Here is a 23,597-nt window from a genome sequence, read left to right on the forward strand (position 1 = left end):
CTTTTTTTTTATACACATGTTTCGCTTGCTTGCAGAACTTTTATCAAAACTTGAATATTTTATGCTCTGACTGGTAACAGTCAAATTTAAAATATAGTAACGGTTTAGGAAACGTTTACTTTTTTTATCGGAGTCCTAATTTTTCATATTAGTGTAGCATAGTATATCGAATTTACGCTTTTAGAGAGAGAAGGATGATATAAGGAAATAAGTAGCGCACGATTTATAATTCTTTATTTATAAAAAAACATCATTTGTTATTTTTGGAATCCTCTAATTCCATTATCGTTAAATGGATTTTTTATCTTATTTGCCCAAACGAACTGGTAAGCCAGCCAAACCGTAATAACGATAACATGCAATAATTTACAAATGTCTTTTCTATATCTGGAGAAAACACTGGCTTTGGAAAGATATGGATTATCTTTCAATTGTTGTTGCACGTTAGACGATATCTAAAGAACAGAAAACATGTTTTATGTTGTCAAAATAGTATCAGAAGTATATGGTCCCCAATATGAAATATTACATATTAGGCACATTATTATTCCTTGAGTTTTTAGAAACATTAGAGTTACGAAATAGAAATTCATAATTACGACAATTGTCGCGAAAATTTGACCATATTTGAAGAAATAAGCAAGCCGATACAAAGCTGATACACTTACCTTATTATTTATAATATTAGGTCAAATATCACCTTGTAAAAACTCAGACTGCAATATTTTCTTGAATATTCTTTTACGAACACGTGTTGCTTTGAAATTCGAGCATATGCACGCTAGTTGCAACAAATGACAATCGAATGCATTCATCGCTAATAGATGGCAAAGTCACGATTTTTCAATATGGCGGTGTTCCAAATTAGCCACGTATTCTATATTAGGGCAACTGACCCTATAAACAGGGTGTTCGACCACCTCTGAGAAGTATGGGAGATTCTAGAGGCCAAAATAAGACGAAAATCAAGAATACTAATTTGTCGATTGAGGTTTCGTTAAAAATTTATTAACGTTTACAGTTCCATATCGAACGTAAATTTTTCAGCGGAAATTAAAAAATTTGAAATCGTTCTAAAAAAATTAGTTTTGGGTGTAGGAATAAATTTCAATCATTTTTGGTGAATACACATATCCCCGAAATCCTATGCACTTTCGAAAAAAAAATTCAGCAAGTACTGAAATTTTTCTGCGAAATTAAAAAATTTTAAATCGTTCTAAAAAAATTATTTTTGAGTGTAGGAATAAATTTAAATCATTTTTGGTGAATAGACATATCCCGCAAATCCTACGCACTTTCGAGAAAAAAATTCAGCAAGAGCGGAAATCTTTCTGCGAAATTAAAAAATTTGAAATCGTTCTAAAAAAATTATTTTTAGGTGTAGGAGTAAATTTCAATCATTTTTGGTGAATACACATAACCCTGAAATCCTACGCACTTTCAAGAAAAAAATTCCTTACCGTAAATCTAATGTGAGATCAGAAATGGTTCCCCGAATATTTCATGCGTATTTTAAAAACATCATAACTCCTGAACGGATTGATGGATTGTAATGTTTCAAAAGGCAAACTACGCGTATTTTAGTGCGGAATATGTAGGAATTCTAAAAATATTCGAAAAGTTGTTCCCTGACCCCGTAAAGTGAGGAAAACCCCATAAAAATGGTCCAATTTTCAAACAGCCATAACTCCTATAATAGTGAATATAATTCAAAGAAACTTTTTTCTGAAGTAGAGCTCATGTGTGCCTACAATAAAGTACTACAATAAAGTCAAACAAATTTATTAAAAATGAGAAACGAATTTTTAAGAAAAATCGACAGGGGTAGGTGCTGAAATTTTTCGGTGAAAAACAAATATTTCAAATCGTTCTAAAAAAATTATTTTCAGTTGTGGAGGTAAATTACAATCATCTTTGGTGAATACACGTATCCCCGAAATCCTGCACACTTTCGAGAAAAAAATTCGTGTGGGTGGACAAATTTTATTAATAATTGTTAACAATAATTTTGTCAACAACTTTTTAACGAAGCCTAAATCAACAAATTAATATTCTTGATTTTCGTCTTATTTTGGCCTCTAGAATCTCTCATTAAAATTTTTCTCAGGGGTGGCCGAACACCCTGTACAATACACTTTGATTAAGATATTTAAAACATCGTTTGCGTTATCCCAGTTATCCGTATAGCGAGTTTTTGTCGCTCAGATTCGGGCAACTTTTTCCACCGAACGTAACAGGATCGTCTATAAATATTCCAGCAGCAATTGTTACGTCAGCGCCAAAGCGGTGTCGTGGCATTCAGTGAACTTTGGTTTTTGGTTGGTAATGGTATTTACTTTAAGTTACAGTATTTAGGTATATCTCTGGGCATGCCTTGGATTCGGAAGAGCAATGAGAAAACGAGATACCCCAAAAAACAGTCCATTTTAGATTTCCCCCGCCTCCCCATTACCCCTTATGTTTTCATCCGGTAGCGATTTGGTTTTTACCCGTAGTGTTGACCTACTTCTAGGGACTTCAGGAGCAAGGGCATAATATCTCAGCGCAGACCATCATACAACTGAAAGTAAGTGCGCCTGCTCTTTGGGAGCCCCTCCCCCTCTCCCCCGACCACCACCACCCCTACTCTCTTTTCGTTTCCTTACCATCGATTCTCCAGGCATTCGATTTGGTATTCTCTACGCGGGGCAAGTATTTGTTAAATCGCCGCTCTTTTGATGGGACGGTCTGCTCAATTTATCAGTGCCAATTTCACGGAACAATAAATCGCATTCTATCTGCGTGCGTTTGACGTAGATATGTTCACCCGGGTTTGCGCAATCAAAGACCATCCGCGTACAAACATTCATTAAAAATCGCGTTTCGGAGTCGTTTTTTGGTCGTTTCGCGCGCTCCTGCCTCGACGGTTCGCGCAACGACAGAGAAAAGATGAAAAATGGAGGCGGAGAGGCGCGCCCCGTGCGCTCTGGTAACGCGTAAACGAGAATACGGTCGACCGTCGTTTACTTGGTGAATCGAACCATGCGTTGAAAGAAATTTCGAGAAATAAAGAAGAACAAAATCGAAACTTCTCTTCATAGAAATATCTATCTAACTAGCACCTTCTTATTTTATTCTTTTTTTACCTGTTTCCTCAGGGCCGTGCAAATTCAGAGCGCGTTCTTGTCGCTGTAGTTTTTCTTTTCACCGTTTCATGAAATTCGCGCGAAAGCGACAATATCAGGGAAAGTTAACGAGAAGATTTAATGTTTCCGCTGGATTTTCAGTAAATTTAAAACAGTCCCTGTCATTGTGTGACCATTTTCCTTCTCTTTTTTATCGTTTCACTTTGAATTCGTTCACGAGTAACGGTATCGGCTTAACAGAAACAATTTTTCGTTGAAATTTTTTCAGTACAAACGTCCTGGACGTAAACAAACGAAGCACGACCCTGTTTCTTCTGCATGCTAGTTTACCTCCAAAGCAGCTCGCGCGAAATCAAACGCACCTCGTCGAACAAAAGGTGCTCGCATGACGTGTATCGCATGTTATTTATTCCACCGTTCTTATAAATGTGAAGCTTTTGAAGCGTAGTGCCATATATATACGTATATATATGTGTGTTACGTGTTCCGAGAGACGAATGTGCAAGTCTTTTTGCGTAGATGTGTGTAGGTGTATGTGTATTGTAGATGTGTACACAAATACGTGCTAAGAGAGAATTTGTATTTACAAACGAAGTCCCGAAGCTCAAATTAAATAACGATTAAAACTGATTGCGAGGATGATTGTTCGATACGATATTAATTGCGCACCGGGAACGCCGATTAAATGATTTAAAGATTCAATTCGGAATGAGGCGTTGGGTTTCGAAAGAAACTGGAAAATTCGTTTGGAATTTATAAAAACAGGCAAAAAAACGCTAGATCGTAGCTTTTTATAATTACTAATTAGATATTTTTTTGATAGAATATTTAACACTTTGACTGCCACGTCACCCATATTTGGGTGACAGAACTTTTCACAGTGAAATTAAAACAATGAATTCTCAAGTTGAAATGTTTAAAAAAGTCAATTTTAATAGGCTTCGTAAATTTTAATGAGGTTAGAAAAGTAACTATTACGACAACTTTTAAGTTGTGCAGTTTACAATTGCCTAAAATCAAGGTTTTGGTCTCGTAAAGAATTTTAGGGTTTTAAACTGGCAGTCAACGTGTTAAAGAATAATTTGTTGCGGTAAAAAATAATGTGATCGAATTATTAAGTAGATTTGACGCGCATGGACCTTCCTCTGAAATATTCGCGACAAAGCTTTTACGTATCACGGAAATGAATAATTTTAGCGTACGATCTTATCAACGAACAGTAACTTTCGCCAAGTCGCGGCACAAAGACACTCGCACTCCTTGAATTCGTTGTCACCTGACACGTGCACGTCGCTCTGAAAACTCAAAACTGCGCGTGGAAACTATTTTCATAAACTATAGTCTTCTTACGAACGACTCCCAAAATTTATTTTAATCGAATTTCGAATACACGCAAATGTAGATATATTTCGCCTTTTAACAACTTTGCACCTTTGCCAAGATTTGGCTAAACTTTATTCGAGTGCAAGTATTAGATTTATTCGAAAATTCGTTTGTAAATTAGAATTAACTAATTTTTTAATCCCCATCCAGGAACATAGATTTATTATTATTATTTGCACACTGCGTGGTCCTTTATGTACACATAACCCATTAAACACAATAAGGATTTACGCTTTCGTATCCACGCGCAGTTTTCCCGCGAGCTTTTTCTTCGCCTCTGTCCGCAATCTTCTTCCGCCGGCTTACCACTTTTCTCTGAACCGACCATTCTCTCCCCTGTCTCTCTGTTTTCTTCTGTCTGCCTCTTTTTATATTCACCATCGACAGTTTCCCCCGTTGCTCCTCTTCCTGTTCCTTTCGTCTGTGGCACAAACCGACGAGTACCGAGAGACACTCTTGTCGAGGGCTCTCGCCGGAAGAAAGCGGTAACGACGTAACGCTCTTGGAACGTAACAGGGAGAGCCAGGAGAACCTGGCCCACCGGGCCCAGCGGGCCCTCCGGGGGCCGAAGGGCTTCCCGGGCACGAGGGCAGGCAAGGAGCACCAGGTGACGTCGGACCGCCCGGGGAAAGGGGACCACCAGGACCGATCGGGCCCATTGGGCCCTCCGGAACGCCCGGCCTTCAGGGCCTCAAGGTACCGCAACAATTATCATTCATTCGACCATTAGAAACCGTATTTAACACGTTCACTGACACGCCAGTTTTACTTTGTCCAAAAATTTTATCAGCATTTGTTGAAATTATGAAGAAATGTTCGATAATTTAATGGTGAATATGTTATTTTTAGGGGTGTGCGGAATTCCCGAAAATATTTGGGATTCCCGACAATGTACGGGATATATTGACTATCCATTCAGAAATATCTACCGATATTAAAATTCTGCATTGTCAGAATTATCGAAATTTGCAATTATTTTCTACAATATTACTAACATAAACATTCCCGATTAATGAGATATGTAATCTTCGAGAACACAATGGCTTTCGGATTCTGGTAATTGTCGGAAGTATGGAGAAACTTAAAATGTTGGGAATCACAGACGTTTTCGGGATTTTGAAATTCTCGGGAATCCATCCCGATCTCGAGAAAAATTCTCATCCCGATCGGGATCTCGCACACCTCTAGTTGTTTCACAATATTCAAAATTAAAGTGGCGTCGTTTACAATTATACAAGTATTAGGGTAAACGATATTGCAACATGTTGTAAGTTCATAGTGTCGGTCACCGGTGATCACCATGGCAATTAACGTGTTAATAATCTCAATATGTCCTGGAGTTATTTTGCAATAATCCAAATTAAAGTAGCATCAAGAATTAGAGTCCTTGAAAATAATATTGCAACGCGTTGTAAGTTAAAAGTGCCGGTCACCGGTGACCACCATGGCATTTAACGTGTTAATAAGCTTAATACCTCAAGTAGCTGAATACCTCATCTTATTTTACATAATTCCAAATTAAAGTAGTGTCATTCACAATTTTCACGTATTAGATTTCTGATGAATAATATAACAAAGTGTCGGTCACCGGTGACCACCGTAGCAATTAACATGTTAATAACCTCAATATCTCAATCGTTATTTTACAATATTCCAAATTAAAGTAGTGTTATTTGCAATTTTACAAGCATTAGTATTCTCCCATTGTAAACAATATTGGAACGCGTTGTAAGTTCCTAGTGTCGGTCACCGGTGACCACCATGGCAATCAACGTGTTAATAATCTCAATATGTCAAGAGTTATTTTACAATAATCCAAATTAAAGTAACATCAAGAATTAGAGTTCTTGAAAATAATATTGCAACGCGTTGTAAGTTAAAAGTGCCGGTCACCGGTGATCACCATGGCAATCAACGTGTTAATAAGCTTAATACCTCAAATAGCTAAATACCTCATCTTATTTTACGTTATTCCAAATTAAAGTAGTGCCATTCACAATTTTACACGTATTAGAGTTCTGGTGAATAATATAACAAAGTGTCGGTCACCGGTGACCACCGTAGCAATTAACGTGTCAATAAGCTTAATACCTCAAATAGCTGAATACCTCATCTTATTTTACATTGTTCCAAATTAAAGTAGCGTTATTCACAATTTTATTAATATTAGGGTTTTTCTTGTAAACATTATTGCAACGCGTTGTAAGTTAAAAGTGTCCGAAATAATATTTAATGTTTAAAAATTTGTTCCCATATTATTACGAACACTTATCTCATATTACATTTTATTTATTCGAACATAAATTTAAATATTTCGCTATAGAAATATCAAATCGCTCTACGAAAAGTCGGAAAGTCGATCGAGGAATAATGAAACTTCGATAATTAATTGCAATAGTAAATTGTAACTTTCGATACTTTTGACGGAAATAGTGTTGACAATTTTCTTCGAATTTCGTTTGATGTACCAGCTGAGTTTGGCTTCCGGTTTGCCAGTTTCCTGCACGAGATCAATGTTTGACGTAGTTTGAAATGCAGAACAAAATGGTTGTAAACATTCTTAAACTTTTCCAAAAGGAAGTTCTTCGAACAACTGAATAAGATATCCTGGCTCGTCCTAGTTTATCAAGGCCATTGTTAATACCATTAATCGAAATTACATTATTCGCAGGGTGACAGGGGCGATAAAGGCGAACGGGGATTAACGACGTCCTTGACCGGCGAACCGTTTCCAACTGGAATATTGGAAGCAAAGCCTGGTCCACCAGGACCACCTGGTAAGCATACAGGCGGTGTAATTTTAATTCTCTCGAGATTGATGAGTTCTGTCCACGATACAGGGTGTTCCCGCGCGATTGGGAAAAAGCTACGTCTCGAAAACGGTCAGAGACACAAAAAAAATTTCATGAAAAGATAGAGCTAACGCAACGTAGGTGGAATACCAGATCGTTCAAGGTAAATACAAAATTACAGCAGACCGAGTAATTGCAAACGTACAAAATTAATATACACTGTGTTGTTGGTCGGAAAAAAATAGCAAGTTTTCTTTCTTTCGTTTTTTTAATATGTCGTTTATCGTTTTTGAAAAGAAATTTGGAAAGAGAATTGCATTTTTTGGATGCATAACAGTGAATAAAATCACATTTTGTGTCTCTAACCGTTTAGAGATATAGTTTTTCTCAATTGCGTGGAACACACTATATGTATATGGTGAGGTGGCCACGTAGGACGATATGGATTATGATTTTCAATTCGTAGATTAACGAAGCTGATTAAGTTGTACTGTGTTTAAAAGGATCATTCGATAAGTAAAGAGACAAGGCTGTGGTTAAAAATGATCTATATGTCGAATATCTAGAAGTCGACGTTAATATTTTATGGTTGATTTTATTTACCCCGAGAATGTATATTAGAAACAAGTACATGAAAACTTAGTAATATTATGTCTAATTACAATTATAGGAACACGAAAGCGGTTGATGTTTGACATGGCTTGATGTTTCTTTACTTCTTACTAATTACTAATATTTATACTAATTTTCAGGATGATTAGACCTAGGCGATTGTTATTGTAGGCCACTGTATAAACTATGTGAAATGAACCCCAGAATTGAAAATCGTCTCTATAATTACTATATGGATAACGATTACAAAAACAATATTTTTAAATCAAACAAAATAATCAATAGGTATAAGGTGTAAGAATTTAGGTACAGCTATACCATTTAATTGTTACAAACATTGTTCTGCACTAGCAAACAGTGTTCGGAAACGTTTGAAACGAATTTTCCCCAAGAAAGTGAATTCCGATTGCGGGGAGCAAAATTAAACCGATAATAATACTTTCCCGGAAAATGATAATTCATTTGCATAGTTAAGAACCCTTCAAGACCAAGGGGGTCTTCTAGCGTGAAACGCGTTTTTTTTTTTTTTTAATTTTCTTTAAGAATTTTTTGAAAATAATATTGAATACTCAAACTCCATACAAAAATATTTTACCGCCCCTACAAAAAAATTCCACAGAATCCAGAAAATTGCATTCTGGAGTGGAGTGAAGTCTTCCCGGAAATTCTGTGGAAACATGTAAGTGAATTATCATATTTCAATAGATATTCTATCGGTTCAATTATGCTCCTGTATATTTAACGAGGAGATTGTGTGTGCGTGCGCGAACGAACGACTGCCATGTTTTATTTTATGCACGTGATGTACATGCACGCAGGGCCCAAGGGCGAGAAGGGACCACCTGGGCTGCCGGGATCGAATGGTCTCCGGGGAAAGACAGGGAAGAAGGTAAGCTTCAGCGAGGTCCTCCGGCCAACGACCACCGACCAAATCGACCGTACAAACCGTTCCATCCTAACAACCACCCATAGAAACGACCAACTTTCCACCGACGCTCGGAAAGGAAAAAAATCATCCTGGTCTATCTCGCGTATCCTCGTTCCTCGTCCTTCTTCGAATCACCATCCAAACGTCCTTTCGAGTATTTAAACTTCTCTATGATACGTAATGCACGATAGTAACATTTTTGGAGCTTTTCTCGGGGCAAGACACGCATGCGTCTGGCTGAGCATTTGTTATTTATTTTGGTTTCTTGGATCAACGCGACTGTGGACGTCGTGGAATATTTTCTGAACCGACTAATCATCGGAGACCGTCGATCCCTACCCACGATATAATTCGTGAACATCCTTTTTTATACAAAAACGTGCGAACAATTCTTTTTTCGATAACTGTAATCCCCCTGGTTTCAGTTAAACGGGTCGCTATTTTATCGAACAGCCTTCGTTTTACACGATTTTATCCTAGTTTGATTTTTTTCGTGGATATCCTGCGTCTGGCGACCGGGATTTCGAACGCTTCGAATCTAGAAAATGGTGGGAAAAACGAATCCAAATTCTAAATATAACATTCTCCATCTCGACTGTGGAAATATCTTTCGTTCTACGGTTTTTCATAGTAATAAATAAATTCTTAAGAACTTCGGTGATAGATAAATTTTTAGGGTTTTATTTATTTAATAAGTATTCACAGGTTGAATTTTTATTCCTTTTGTTGGGGAAAAAAACTCTTAAAACTATTAATTTAAAAGTTATTGCAACTCAAAGTATTTTTAACATATATAAAAATGAATTTTCTGATTAAATAAATGAATAGGTATGGTTGAAAATTTGTGTTTGTCGAAATTTACTTTCCAGTTTATTCCTTCTCAACAGTGTTTATTAATAACAAGATCCCACCACTATCTACATCGAATCCATTTTTTCTTTTTGTTTGCACGAAGCGTTCAGTTTTTGTTCCATTCTTTATTTTCTTTTTTTTTTTTAATGTTTTCTTAACGTTGATTTTTCGTGAATTCCCCTCGACGATGGAACTGGTATCGTGAAATTAATTATTCCTGAGCACATTCTGGTCTTTCGATGTTAAAAGACTTCGGGACGTCTGCGTAGAAGTCACGAGGACGCACAAGCATGATTCAAATCACCTGAGCATGCCAGCACGCGACACTTGCATGGTCACCTGCTTCTTTTCATTTAGTGAAGTATTGTAGAACAAGTAGACGTTAAATTGCATTGTTTCGACGACGATCGAACGGAGAATATCCCCCCACCCCTTCCCCCCGGAATCAAGCAATTCAACGACAAAAAAATCGCCCAAAATTGCTTCGAGGATCTATTGTTCGATTAAAATTCTACACCCACGTAAATTGATTGTGAAATTTGAACGACCTATCGAAAGGAATATTCTCCGTGACGGTCGTTTCGAGGCCGATTCGCGCGTAAAATAAATCGCGAAAACGACGATTGTCCGTAGAAAGTAAAACGTTGGTGGCAGCAAATAACACGTACGCGATTTGATAACGCTTCACCCGGTATATACTCCCCGGGACACTGGTTTTGTGTCGCGGGGCACGGACGTGCGATTATTAAGGTGTAACATTACACAACATTCGTAACCATGACTCAAAACTACTCAACTCACGTTGAACGTATCACGTCGGGAAAAATCACTAAAAAATAATGCACCGTTCGGATATTCTTTCGAACTGCACGATTCCCTTAAATATCCACACCCCCGAAACGCGTTGATCTATTAAATTTTCTGTTTTTTTTTTTAGAAAACTTTCGAACCGTACGAAAACAAGGAAATTGCACTAGCGTCGCTGTCCCGGGTTTTTTTCTCCAATTTTCAGCCTGATCCCTGGATCGAACGATCTCTAATGCAAGAGAACTTGTAGAAAACGAAAGTTGAAATCTAAAAAATAGAAATTTAGTAGACGCAGCGTGGTCGTGGATAGATAATCGGATCGTGTAACGATCCAAACGGCGCCATGTTTTTCTGGTCCCCACCAGTGATCGCTTAACGAATTCTTTACTTTAAGGTCTAACCGTAAGTATATTCGCAGATCTGCGAACGATCGGTTTTCGAGGACATTTGCAATCAGGCCCAGCGTCGTTGGTCGACGAATCGTCGCCGCTAAACTCGTTAATTAAGTCGTCATGCTGGTTAAAAGCGTAAATAGAGCAAAATCGGGGACTCCGACGCCGACAGGACTCTCCGAGGGTGTCCCCGAGTCGGCGGAGAGAGAATTCCGGCTATTAGTAAGTTTCCCCGTCGGTCGGAATGAAGTGAGACGGGGGCCTTTCGCAATTTGTTCGAGTCTCGAATGGTCCCCGACGATGTTATATGCTTTTGTTGTCGGGGACCGCGTTGCGTAGCTTGCAATGTCTAGTAAGTTTGCAGCGTCCCACCTGTATAATGCCTATCTAGTTCCTATGTTGCAGAGTTGGAGTATACTCGGCTAAACTTTGTGTCTGTCCCCGTTTTCGATAACCCCGTTGCGTGATTTTCGTCGGATGGGGGAAAAAAAAAAGAAAGAAAGAAGGTTGAGACGAGAGAAAGAGAGAGAGAGACTGGTCGCTTACTTTAGTCAGTAGTAATTAGCGTAGTGTACGTAGCTTGTGTAACTAATTTGTGTTTAATGTAGCAAGTAACACCACATTTCTTCCCCTGTGTGTCGGTTCAAATAATTAATAACTAATAACTACTACTCCTGGCTTTGAGGCTCTCGCAACTTTATCCACCGGTGATCGATGCAAGCCTGCGATTGTCGCGTAAGTATCAAACAGCCCCTAAACAAGTATGTAGCTTTATTGTCGACCTTTCGTGATCGCGTAATACAGCCCGCAAATTCACGCGTAATGACGGGCTCGATGGTTTTTTCTTTTTTTTTTTTCTTTTTTTTTTTTTTTTTTATATATATAATCTTTTTCTGATCTTGTCCACTGTCTCTTGATCGTTGCACGACGCAAATCTGCATTAAATGACGAAACTTGGTTGGCCTTTCGTATGGCAACCGATGGCCGATCGATGTGAAATTTGGGGGAGGGAGACGCCAAATATAGAATTTTCTCTTAGGTTTGGCTATATTTTATTTCGTACGCGTTAGAATAGCATATTGGAAGCTAAGATTTCACGACAGAACGATTTTAAGTTAAGAACAATTTTAAGTTCGTAAAAATATATAAAACTGAATGTCTTGGAACCTATTTAATTCCCGAAGCTGAAATTTTATATTTGGCATCGATTCCCCCTTCTCTAGATTTCGCGTCGATGGGCTACGTGTGCTATCCGGAAGAATAATTCATTTATTTTTATTTTTTTTTTTTTATCGATATAAACGTCAGCGAGTCGATTTCGGTACTTTTTTTATAATTTATTTTGTATGTGAAACTCGGACGAAACGTTTTTGAGTCGTTCGCAATTATTTATTAATTAGAGAACTACCATTTTCGATAAATCACGTTGCAACATCGGTCGATATTCGTACGATGGTCGAGCGAAAAGAATATCGGGAAAACGATAGATTAAATATTCGAACCCATTAATAACATGTAACTAAATTTTAATTGTCCAAATTAGAAATATACAGATCAATTAAAATTCTTTTTATAGATTTCGAGCACATATAGTATTTATTAAATTAAGTTAAAATGGATTAGTTGATACAGGTCGAGAAATCGATTTTTATCGGTTAATTCTTTTCATTTTTTGAATTTCTATCTTCCTTAGAATTGAATAATATCGATTTTCAGACCTACGACGACTAACCATTTCTGACTTAATTAGATACATACTGTACACCCTCGAGCTTTATAATTATGTCTTTTTAAACGCCCTGTGACCTGGAAATTACGCGTGAAAGAAAGGAGAAAGAGAAATTCTAAAAGCTTCCAATTTCTACTAAATTTGATCCCACTAACAATGAGTCCCGTTGTCGTCAATTGCATGCGACATGAGTAGTATATTTTTTTGTGTTGTCGATTAAGTGTTAATTATTGTGTATAGATTTCGTATTTTAATAGTAGCGTAGCCGCGTCGAGCGATTTTGGCAGAAATTATTGGCAGTACAATAATCGTCGTCTCGAACAAAAAAATTATAAAACGATATGGAAAATTTCAAGCCAGACAGTGAACGATAGACCGTAGCGGGGGTTGCCAAAATCGTTCAGAGGACAAAAATATAGTATCTGATAAAGAACCAATCCCCTCCTTCTGCCCCTCCCTCCTGAGGAAAAAGAGAAAGATATTAACGCTTCGTCGTGAAAGGAAAAAAAAGTACTTTTCAAAACGATTGAACGAAAATGGAGGACCTGGTTGGATCTGACCTTACAGTGTTACGTTATAGGGTTTCAAGGGTGAAAGCGGTGTGGCATTGATGAGAGGCCTACCCGGCCTACCGGGCCCAAAGGGTGAACCCGGTGAACGGGGTTACCGAGGCGAAAAAGGAACCATGGGAGTTACGGGCTTTCCAGGTAGATTTTCACGAAATTCGAGTAAAAGGATCACGATGAATCTTTTCCCTCCTCGCCGTTTTAAAAGAAAACCAACGATCTCCACTCGCTATCTCGACCATACACTTTCCACTCGCAAACGTAAATTGTTCATACGAAAATGGGGGCACTTTGCTCTGCGCTTTTTTTGGAAACTTCGATCCTTTGTTTCCGGTACGACTGGGTATGCGTGATTGGTGACTGTTTCCGTTGACTGTCTCTACTCGAAACGTCTCGGATGGTATTTTTATAAAAGTGTTCGCACAAAAAGCATTCGATTTCAACAAAAAACTGGAACTTGGCTTGTTACAGTGTATGCATATTTTCGAAAATCAACGGAACTAACGTCATAAAAATGAAGTTGTTTATTTATAATTTTTATATGAGAATATCAATATACAGGGTGTAGGGCCACCCATGGGAAAAATTTTAATGGAAGATTCTAGAGGCCAGAATAAGACGATAATCAAGAATACCAATTTGTTATTAATGTTTAAAGTTCCGCCCGTGCTGAATTTTTTTCTAGAAAGTGGGTAGGATTTCGAGGGTAGTTCTATTCACCAAAAATTATTGTAATTGACCTCCGCAACCGAAAATAATTTTTCCAGAACGATTTGAAATTTTTCAATTTTGTCGAAAAATATCACAACTCGAATTTTTTTCTCGAAATTGGGTAGGATTTCGAGGGTATGTATAATGACCAAAAATGATTGTAATTGACCCCCGCAACCGAAAATAATTTTTCCAGAACGATTTGAAAGTTTTCAATTTTGTCGAAAAATATCACAACTCGAATTTTTTTTCTCGAAATTGGGTAGGAATTCGAGGGTATGTATAATGACCAAAAATGATTGTAATTGACCCCCACAGCCGAAAATAATTTTTCCCGAACGATTTGAAAGTTTTGAATTTAATTGTTAATAACTTTTTAACGAAGCCTCCATCAACAAATTGGTATTCTTGATTTTCGTCTTAATTTGTCCTCTAGAATACCCTGTTAAAATTTTTCCCAGAGGTGGTCGAACACCCTGTATAGTCATATAATTTTCGTAGAATTCCTCAAATGTTAATAGAAATATTAGTAAATAGAAATAGAAGGATAGAAATATTACTAAATATTATATTAGAAATATAAGTAATGAAACGAAAATAATCAATTTCTTTCCTACGAAGTATATTTCTGTGCAACGAACAAAGTTCTACGACGATTTTGTTAAAATTAACTGCTGTACCGATACTTTCTGGTCCCGGTGTGTAGCGAAAAATTCGGTGTACGTTTGAGAAATTGCTCAGCGATGTTTCCGGTCGAATTCACCGGCGTGCTTCGGTTAATGATCGGGCATGAGTGCGAGTGAGTGAATGGAGTAACGTGAAAGAAAGGGATGAGGGGGAGGGGGGGTCGGAGGACAGGAAGAAAGGAAGGAAAGATAGTTTTAGTAACGATCGACTCTCCTATCTGTGCGTGAAAATCTATCGATCGCGCGGAAGAGTCGAGCCTTTGCGATCCACTTCCACTAGCAGAAATTCAAACTTTCAGGACCGAGGGGAGAACAGGGACTTCCCGGGCCGCCCGGTCTGAACGGAACGGATGGAGAAGTCGGGATCCAGGGTCCCCCGGGATTGCCAGTAAGTAAACTGTGCGTGTAAATTGCGCTACAGGATATCCTGTTTACTATAGCCTACATTTTTCGACGCTTCGGACCAGGGCTTGAATGGAACTTTCCAAGGGAAGGACCCCGGATTGTCCGACTTTGATTTTAATGGGACTTTGCGAGGCGATGGTGTACACGTTCCTAATGATATGTGAACAAAAAAATCGAGTCAGCTACCTCAATAGTTACATTTTTACATGATCTTTTCATTCCGAAGAAACTTGTTACTGATACATTTAAAATCATTAAGATTTTTTGACACGAAAGTTTGCTGGTTAATGAAGCGATGAAAAGGTTTATTTTGAAAGTGGCGCGAGTCCCATTGCGAGAGTTTCAAATGGATATGGATGATATTATGCAATACAATTTCATGAGATTCTAGCTTTTTTATTTTGTTGCATAGAGTAGTCAAAGTAGCAATTGAATTTGTTATAAACACGGAACGGCACCTGTCCACGGAAAGAAGCGCATTGTTCTCGCGCAATCTGCGTTGAAAATCAGAGCGACGAACAGTGTTGTTTCACTTGCTCGGTATTTTTACTTGTTTCTACAGTTTTCTTAAATTCGGATTGCTTTATTTGTGCTTTACTTGTAATATTATAAATTTCGACATGTTGGAAAATACTCACCTTCAAGATACGGCCAAACCTAAAATACAAGGACCTAATGGATTTATTACATTATATACCACCTGCACATCATAGTTATTTCAAATCCTTCCCGCATACACAAACTGGAGAAGACTGAATAATAATTAATAAAACAATATTAATTTTAATGCCAAAGTTATTTGTCAAAGAATAAAAGTTGAATATTTTTTTGAACATTTATTTTTATTTCGAGGAAAATTTGCTTTTCCTATGGATTTGTGCTTTCTTAAGAATTGAATAAAAATTGCCCATATTATAAAAGAGTTATTTCTAACTTTGACGTGGTCCTTTAATAACAGCGTGGTCTATTGCTTTAGTTATACCATGTTCCAATAGTTGAGTCTGATAGCGAGTCCAGTTTCATGAAAGTTAGACACTCTTCTCACCTCGCCAACGCCACTCAATATCTACTGTCTATGTATATTCATGATTTTAATCGTTTATATCTTTAAAATTATCAAGTATCTATTGTGCATTTCACACATATACCTACTATCGCCTTGCAAAGACCCGTAAATATCGAGGACGGACAATTGGGGTCCTTATTTTGTTTACTTTTAACTTTTCTGTTCCAAGCAAACAATTTTCTAGATCCATTTAATGCGCTCGAGGTCGTTAGAATTAATTTTGATTTACATATTACGTAAACTCGTCGACGACATTTTGTTCAGGGCATATCCGGGCCTAAAGGTGAGAAAGGTGAAAACGGGGATATCGGACCTCCGGGACTTATGGGGTCCCCGGGTTTACCCGGTCCTCCGGTATGTAAATTACTGCAAAATATTATTCGTTGGATAATTGTGGGTGGATTCGATTCGATCAAATGTATAATGTCACGAATGTTCTCGGTGAACAGGGCTACCCAGGTTTGAAGGGCGAGAAAGGAGAGAAAAGCGAATCGGTGAGTCGATTTCTCAGTAATACTTACTTTTTCATAGAGTAAAGTTTCTCGATTTCCTCTATCATCCATATTCGATGGTAACAAAAATATACAGTCAATCGTTAGAAAATGTAAATGTAAAATTCGAGTACCTAATATCGGGTACTCGTACACCCCTATTAAATATCCACCGATTTTCTCAGCGATTCTGAATCCTTGGTTTCGATTCTCGGTATGTAAACGGTATAATGGTTTGAGTTTGTCGCGAGAATCGCTTTGTGATCGAGGATCGAACAGAGCACAGAACTTTCGCGGCCCGAATTCACCGATTTGACGATAAAAATCTCTTTCTTTTCATGACATGACATCGGGCTTCCGCCGACAGAAATACAAAAAGCTCAGACGGAGGCAGGTACGTGTATTTTATCTTCGTTTCTTTTGTAACACAATAATCGTTATCTGGAATCGTCTAGTCTTCTGTCGGAGACACCAAGGGAAGATAAATACCGTTAAAATGGATATTTTGTTACAGGGTGACGGTACGTTCGAAGTGAATGCCGGAGAAGTGGTGAGTAGAAGCCACTGAGAAGCGCACTGGGTGGGGTTTTTGCCCGGAAAACAGCCGGACAAAATACCTAAAATAAAATACCTCTGCAATTTTTGTTTCTTGAGTGTAATGTGTGAGAGACAATGTATGAACAAACATCATACTACGCACAAAGTTTAAAAAAAGTGTTCCTTTACATGGCTGTATCTTTATTTAAGAAATATCCTTTTTGAAATTGCAATAAATATTGTCTGCAATCAGTATTTTGATAAATATAAAGAAACTTTACAGTTTGACCCAGTTAATAATAACATATGTCAATGTAATTATTTGAAAATTTATATACTCCTCCGTTAGTTAATTATTTTTTAAATGCTTTAAAGGAACTCCCGTTTACCAATTTGGTAAAAATCCATATTAAGTAAACTAATTGAGATTGAGAGTCCACTTAACACTAAACCTACCGCGACCGGTCAAACGACCGTTTTTTAAATTTCGTTTAGAATTTCTAACATACAATGTTAGTTTAGCGCCACTTAACTTCACGACTTTTCTTATAGTATACGTACAATGAGTTTTGTCAATATTCAGTTCTATTCTTAATAATTTTTCTTCTTCTTCTTAATTCTTAGTAATTTTTTAAATTCCACTCTCCGTCGTACAAAAGACTGTTAAAGCGTATTAAAATTACTGAAACTTTCAATACGTGCAGCTTTGAAACTACTAGTGCTTTATCTATAATTGAACCACTGTTGGAAGGGGCAAACCTTCCCCTTTGAAATGGTTTTTGGTTTTTGTCGATCCGACTTTTCGTTTTGGAGATATCGCAATTTATGTAAAAGGGTATTTTTCTTAATTTGACTATCTCTGTCTCCGTCTGACGCGTCGCGCCGGGCCTCTCTCTCGCGCGTGAGTCGACGCACACGTTACTACGCACTGTTTACTATTTTCGCGCGCGCGAGTTCATTCACCTCGCGACAATGAAATGTAAACAAAGCTTCGGACCCTTATATCTCCGGAACTAGCCACCGCATCGACTTGAAACTAAAAACGCTATATCTCCGGAACTAATTGAGCTATAGACTTGTTCGAACGCTCATTTTAAAGGGCATTGCATCCTCTATCCAATGACTATACCAGCTACTATAACTTTTGCTGTCTTCTATGTTTATTTTCGCATTTATTTTGACGCTACATACCCAAAGAAGTTTCAGCAATTCCTACTGATCGCACGACTAATGTACGATAAAACTGGATCATAAATTGTTTATTTAATTGAAAATTAATTTAAATTTGAATATAGGACGTTTGCATAATTACTATGCCATTTTTTCGTAAATAATTGTCTTCTCCAGAATTAACAACGGTATCGACTTGAAACAAATTTCGTTTTCAAGGTCGTTTTACCTTCCATCCGATGAGAATTAAGAAATTTCGACGTAGTTTGTAAATTTTTTGTATGAAGTTAAAGCACTAAGTATGCACATTTCGAGTAAAAGTGTTGGATATTTTTGTAAGAGGGAAAGATATCTTACGAATAAATTTCAAAGCACAACTTTCTATACATATAATGCAAAAATTAGAAGTATGTTGCCCCGTAAAAGAGAAAAAGAAAGTCATTTGACCGGTCATGGTAGGAATGGATATACACGAAATGTTGGTAGGTTTAGTGTTAAGGATTAAAATCGTTTTCGTTTCGTCGAATTTGAAGGAATCGAAGGATCGGGCGAATATTAAAATGGTTTTGTTCCGCTGTTCCGGGCAAAAGCCGTGGTTGCTTGAAATTTCAATCGCTTCTTATTTCACTGAACGGGGTGGATCGTACGGATAAAACCATTTTACAAATGTTCGACGTTATTTAATTGAACATTCGCAGATAATGGGCCCGCCAGGACCGCCCGGTCCAGCTGGCACCCCTGGGCTTCAAGGTCCTCCCGGAATCAAAGGCGATCGAGGACACGATGGCGCTAAAGGCGATCCTGTCAGTAATCACCGTTTACTACAAATCCTTTTTTAACAGTAAAATACGTTTCTCGTGCCGCGTGTCCCAAACCTCGCTGGTTTTTTCAATAGGATCGAAATAAATCGAAAATCATACAAATCGTTATTCGTATCTATTTAAAAACATTCACAAATATTTGTACAATGGCGGCTATGGGAATTGAAAGTTCCATCGATCTTATCGAAAGGCCCAACATTAGTTTCGATTGAATAAAAAATGGCGGTATCGTTTAAAAAATGTTACGGATTTGATTGAAAGTTTTTCTGTTCCTAAAATTTATTAAACGCAGACTTTTGCCCGTATAATCTTGACGAAGGTAACAAGAACAAATTGTTACTAGACAGGACGAGGCAAACTATTAAACGAAACGTTTCTTTTCACGTTGCAGGGAGAGAAAGGTGCCAAAGGAGATCCTGGTCCAATGGGACTGCCCGTACGTATTTTCCTCCACAGATTAGGTTTGTAGGTTAGGTAGGTTACAAAAGCGCGGCGAACTGCCAGGGAAACGAACCATTTTTTAAAAGATACGAGCAAACACAATTTAAACGTTAATAAATTCGATATATTTCCACGGTTAACGCTCGAAAAGGGACACTGATACGCTCCGAACGTGAACTTACTTCCCCAGCGAAAATAACAATTATAATTTGTTGTCAGAACAACAAGTACATAACGAGAAAATGGAGAAGGTACATGTAAATAAAAGTTACACGATACATAGATGCACAAATACATAACCCATCGATAGTGTTAATACAAACAGCAAAATTTTTAACGATAATGAAAACTTTAGTACATCGTACCGTAAGCGATGCGAGTTTTTCTTTATGAATACACAACGCGTTAAAAAGCACGCATTTCTTAACGATTATTATTGCTTCAAATCCTTCTTCTCGAAGACAATTAAATGAAAGAAATAGATTTTTCCAAAACTGTTAGTTCGCGAAGGGGTGAATTTAATTTTCTGTAAGGGTTAATTGATAGGGAGCCTGTACGAAACAGATCTTGCCTATCGGTGTTGAGAAAAGCTGCATTGCTTATGGGAATAACATAATATATTCATCTGCACTCGTTCATGCCACTATATGTTGACGTTTCAGTCGATTCTCTGATTGAGGATGTTTGTTTATTTACAGGGCCCCATGGGACTTAGAGGAGAATCCGGAAAACCCGGGGATTCCGGGAAACCTGGTGTCATGGTAAGAACGCGGACCTCTCGCTCCTAACGTCATCGTTATTTGGCCTCGCTGCTGAATCATTGATAGCCATTCACTAACGACCAGTGTAATCAAATTGTCGCTTTCCCGACATGGCGTCGTACTTCTTCGATATCCACAGCGAGATCCTTGATTGCTTCTCAGATATGTTCAAATCGTATTGTTCACCGTGCGTAAACGGACGATCGTCGTACGGTAATCGTTGAACAAGTATACAAAAAAAAAAAAAAGAAAAGAAAGAAAATCGTAGGAAGCTACACGAAAGAGACAACGTGCAAGCAATGCAAATACCTCGAAGGAATATTCGTTCGTGTTGATAACTTATCGACAGTTCTCAACGTTCCATATGTGACAACGTTCAAGTCGTTAGCGTTTATTCGATAAGATGTAATTGCGAGAATGAGTGTTAGTTAATCGCTTTCGAGTTAATTATTTCGGACCGCGGGTTCTCCAAATCGGCCAATGGATTTCGCAGCTTCATCGAGGGTCGACCTACGATATACAGCGTGTCCCGACATCGATCGAAAAATCGAAAGGGGGTGGGGGAGGGGATGATTCTATATAAAAAAACACATCGAAAACGAAGAATAAATGTTTTTCGTAGGGGACTTCGTTTCCGAGATAATTCGATTGAACGATTTTTGCCCGGCGCGCCTGCGCAGTACTCACTGATCTCCGCGCCATACTCCGTTGCACCGTGAATTTTCAAATTCGATTTTTTCGAAAACGAAGCTCCGTGTGAACAAACTTTGTTCTTCGTTTTCGATTTGTTTTTTGGCGTAGAATCGATTACCAGCACTCTGTGTATTTCAACGATATAGAAAGGCCGTCCGTTGCGAGGATAACAGACATCGTTGTGATATCATTCTCGCATAATGCCTGGTACTAAAGGACAGTTCTTACCGTAAGAGAAGTTATTCGAACGAATCGCGTCTTATATGTGTATTGGTTTTTAAATAGTTAAGACGACTGTACTTATATTATAGTTGGTACGTTCGCGAGTATCGCAAGTGGAGAAAGAGTAATTGTTTAATTTCGACACGTGGGTTTTGTGTTAGTGTGTGACGAGGGTGAAGTTTCGGGAGAAACAAGTGTCTTCCATAAATCTTAATGTGTACGAGTAAATCATTCGATGCTTTCTTCAATGTCGAATTGCACATACGCATTATATCGGTGTTGTATACTTATTTATCCAACAAAATATTTAGCCGATGATCGCACTACCATCCGTCCTGTTAACATATTCTATACGTCTGCCTGTGTAACCGTGTATCTATGCTACACTGAGAAAACAATGTTAATCGAAATAACAATTTATCGTTGATTATTTGAATAAGCTAGAAGACGATAGGAAAGTTTTTAAACAGATCTCATCCACGACGCGAACCAGTTTTCTTCGGAATTTAAAACTCTTTCAAACTTCCTTTATAGGACAGTTTTAAAAAAATCGTTATTCGGAGTAAAAATGAAAATCGATACATTTCGCGATTGTTCCGAATTACTGCGGTTATAACCAGAATTCGACATCATAACTGTGTTTAGTCGCACTGTGTTCGTTACTGCATGGTTCTTACTTAATTGTAAATTGAATAACATTTATGGTCCTCGCCGGTACATTTTTTCTCAGTGTACGTCACCTGTTTTGTTTAATCTTTAATTCTGATCGTAATACTTCATAACCTCGTCTCTTGTTTCCCTTCGTTATTTTCTTCGCCTATCGTTCAACCCCTTCGTCCCCCTTCTTCGACAATTTGTTTCGAATCCAATTCTTGGCTGTTCTATCTTTTTTTAATCATAATACATCGCTTCGTACTTAAACTCATAGCATTCCTTAAGGGGGGTAGTCTAAAATCTTCAAAAAATCGATTTCTATATTTTTATTTCATTTTCTGAAAGTACTACACTCTCAAAAATATTTCTATCGCAGAATTAATATAAAATTTTTCCAAATACAGCAATGCTTGGATAACTGCGAGTCACTTTCGATCGGATAAGTGAACAGTAGTCATTCCCACTACTTAGATCGGAGCTTAAATATCGATGAGACAATACATAGTATTCAACGCAAAGATGGAACTTCTTTATACATATTTCTGAAAGCTTTTACTTGTGGAAAATGAAATGAAAAATTAATTTTTTTCGAAATTCTGGGCCCAGAATATCCCCCTTAATACATGGGGTAAATTAACCCTTTTGCAGATCAAAATCACCTCATTGCAATACAAATAAAATTCGATGTAAAGCTATTGTTTAGAAATAAAAATTTTATTGTGAATATACAGTAATACAGAAAGTAATATAAAATTAACTTATTTAACAAATAAATTTATCAGTTGATCGTCTTTTGAATACAAGCTCGATAATTATGAATAAAATCACTAAAAATGACAAAATAATATTGTGTTATTTAACTTTTGAGTCATCCAGAAGATTAATTTAATCTGCAAGAGGGTAAATTAGATTTGAAAAATTTGGGGTGCAAAAGGGGGTTAATTTGGAGTGGAAAACCTGTATTAGCAACACGTTTAAAATCGTGATCTCTAGTATTATAGTGATAATCCAACAGTTTGCCATGATTCTTCTTATGTTCGTTTTATTCCTACATTTGATTTCGCACAAATAAATAATTATGGACGATCGAAAGGAAACCTGTGAAGCGAAATATAGTGAGCGAAATTTCCATAGTTCCATCGATCTTTTCTAGTATAAATAAGGTAACTTCAAGTTTACTTTAAATTATTTTCTATTCTTTTTTTTTCATATAATTTATAGTTGATATCTGCGAGGCATAGTAATTAATAAATACGCCTCAAATTATTTGTTGACATTTTTTCTACGAAGTTTATTGTTTACCTCGTTAGTAAGTACTTTTACGAAATTTATATAGTTCCTGTATTAACTACCATATAATACTATCACTGTTGTGTTGGACGCATTAAAACTAAATTTATAGCATTAAAATAATCGATGATAATTATTTGCAACATTTGTTAATTAGATTTTTAAAATGCATTTTTTTTTTATCGCGTTACGAGAAAAGAATTGCAATTAATTCGAAGAAAAACCCTACGAATAGGCATATTGCTTTAAACATAAAAACGATTACTTGGCAATTGGGTGATTTATATGGAAAACCATGGAAATTTCGTGTCAACTTCTGTTAAAAATATGTGTTCACCCAATTTAAAAAAGAAAAAAACAATAATTTATTTTATTTTTCCGTTAATGGATCTTTCAAATTTTGTGGTCAATTAATAATTCACGAACAATTCAGTGTATAAATTTTCTGCGAGAAAATTATGTG

At 37.2% G+C, this 23,597-nt stretch overlaps 1 protein-coding gene across 1 annotated transcript in view; it reads left to right on the top strand.

Annotated features, from left to right (window-relative positions):
* LOC122397147 (collagen alpha chain CG42342-like) overlaps nucleotides 1-23,597 on the top strand; it is a 143,298-nt gene that overhangs the window by 106,832 nt on the left and 12,869 nt on the right. The window contains exons 6-18 of the mRNA XM_043396075.1: nucleotides 2,513-2,566; nucleotides 5,025-5,204; nucleotides 7,180-7,285; nucleotides 8,731-8,801; nucleotides 13,201-13,327; nucleotides 14,883-14,971; nucleotides 16,319-16,408; nucleotides 16,504-16,548; nucleotides 16,913-16,939; nucleotides 17,060-17,095; nucleotides 18,951-19,055; nucleotides 19,465-19,509; nucleotides 20,213-20,275. Coding sequence (XP_043252010.1) covers nucleotides 2,513-2,566; nucleotides 5,025-5,204; nucleotides 7,180-7,285; nucleotides 8,731-8,801; nucleotides 13,201-13,327; nucleotides 14,883-14,971; nucleotides 16,319-16,408; nucleotides 16,504-16,548; nucleotides 16,913-16,939; nucleotides 17,060-17,095; nucleotides 18,951-19,055; nucleotides 19,465-19,509; nucleotides 20,213-20,275 — 1,038 coding nt within the window. The remainder of the gene's footprint in view (nucleotides 1-2,512; nucleotides 2,567-5,024; nucleotides 5,205-7,179; nucleotides 7,286-8,730; nucleotides 8,802-13,200; nucleotides 13,328-14,882; nucleotides 14,972-16,318; nucleotides 16,409-16,503; nucleotides 16,549-16,912; nucleotides 16,940-17,059; nucleotides 17,096-18,950; nucleotides 19,056-19,464; nucleotides 19,510-20,212; nucleotides 20,276-23,597) is intronic.

Source organism: Colletes gigas, unplaced genomic scaffold (genome assembly GCF_013123115.1).
Source record: "Colletes gigas isolate AHSC1104 unplaced genomic scaffold, ASM1312311v1 Colletes_gigas_Sc00009, whole genome shotgun sequence".
Classification (NCBI taxonomy): Eukaryota; Metazoa; Arthropoda; class Insecta; order Hymenoptera; family Colletidae; genus Colletes; species Colletes gigas.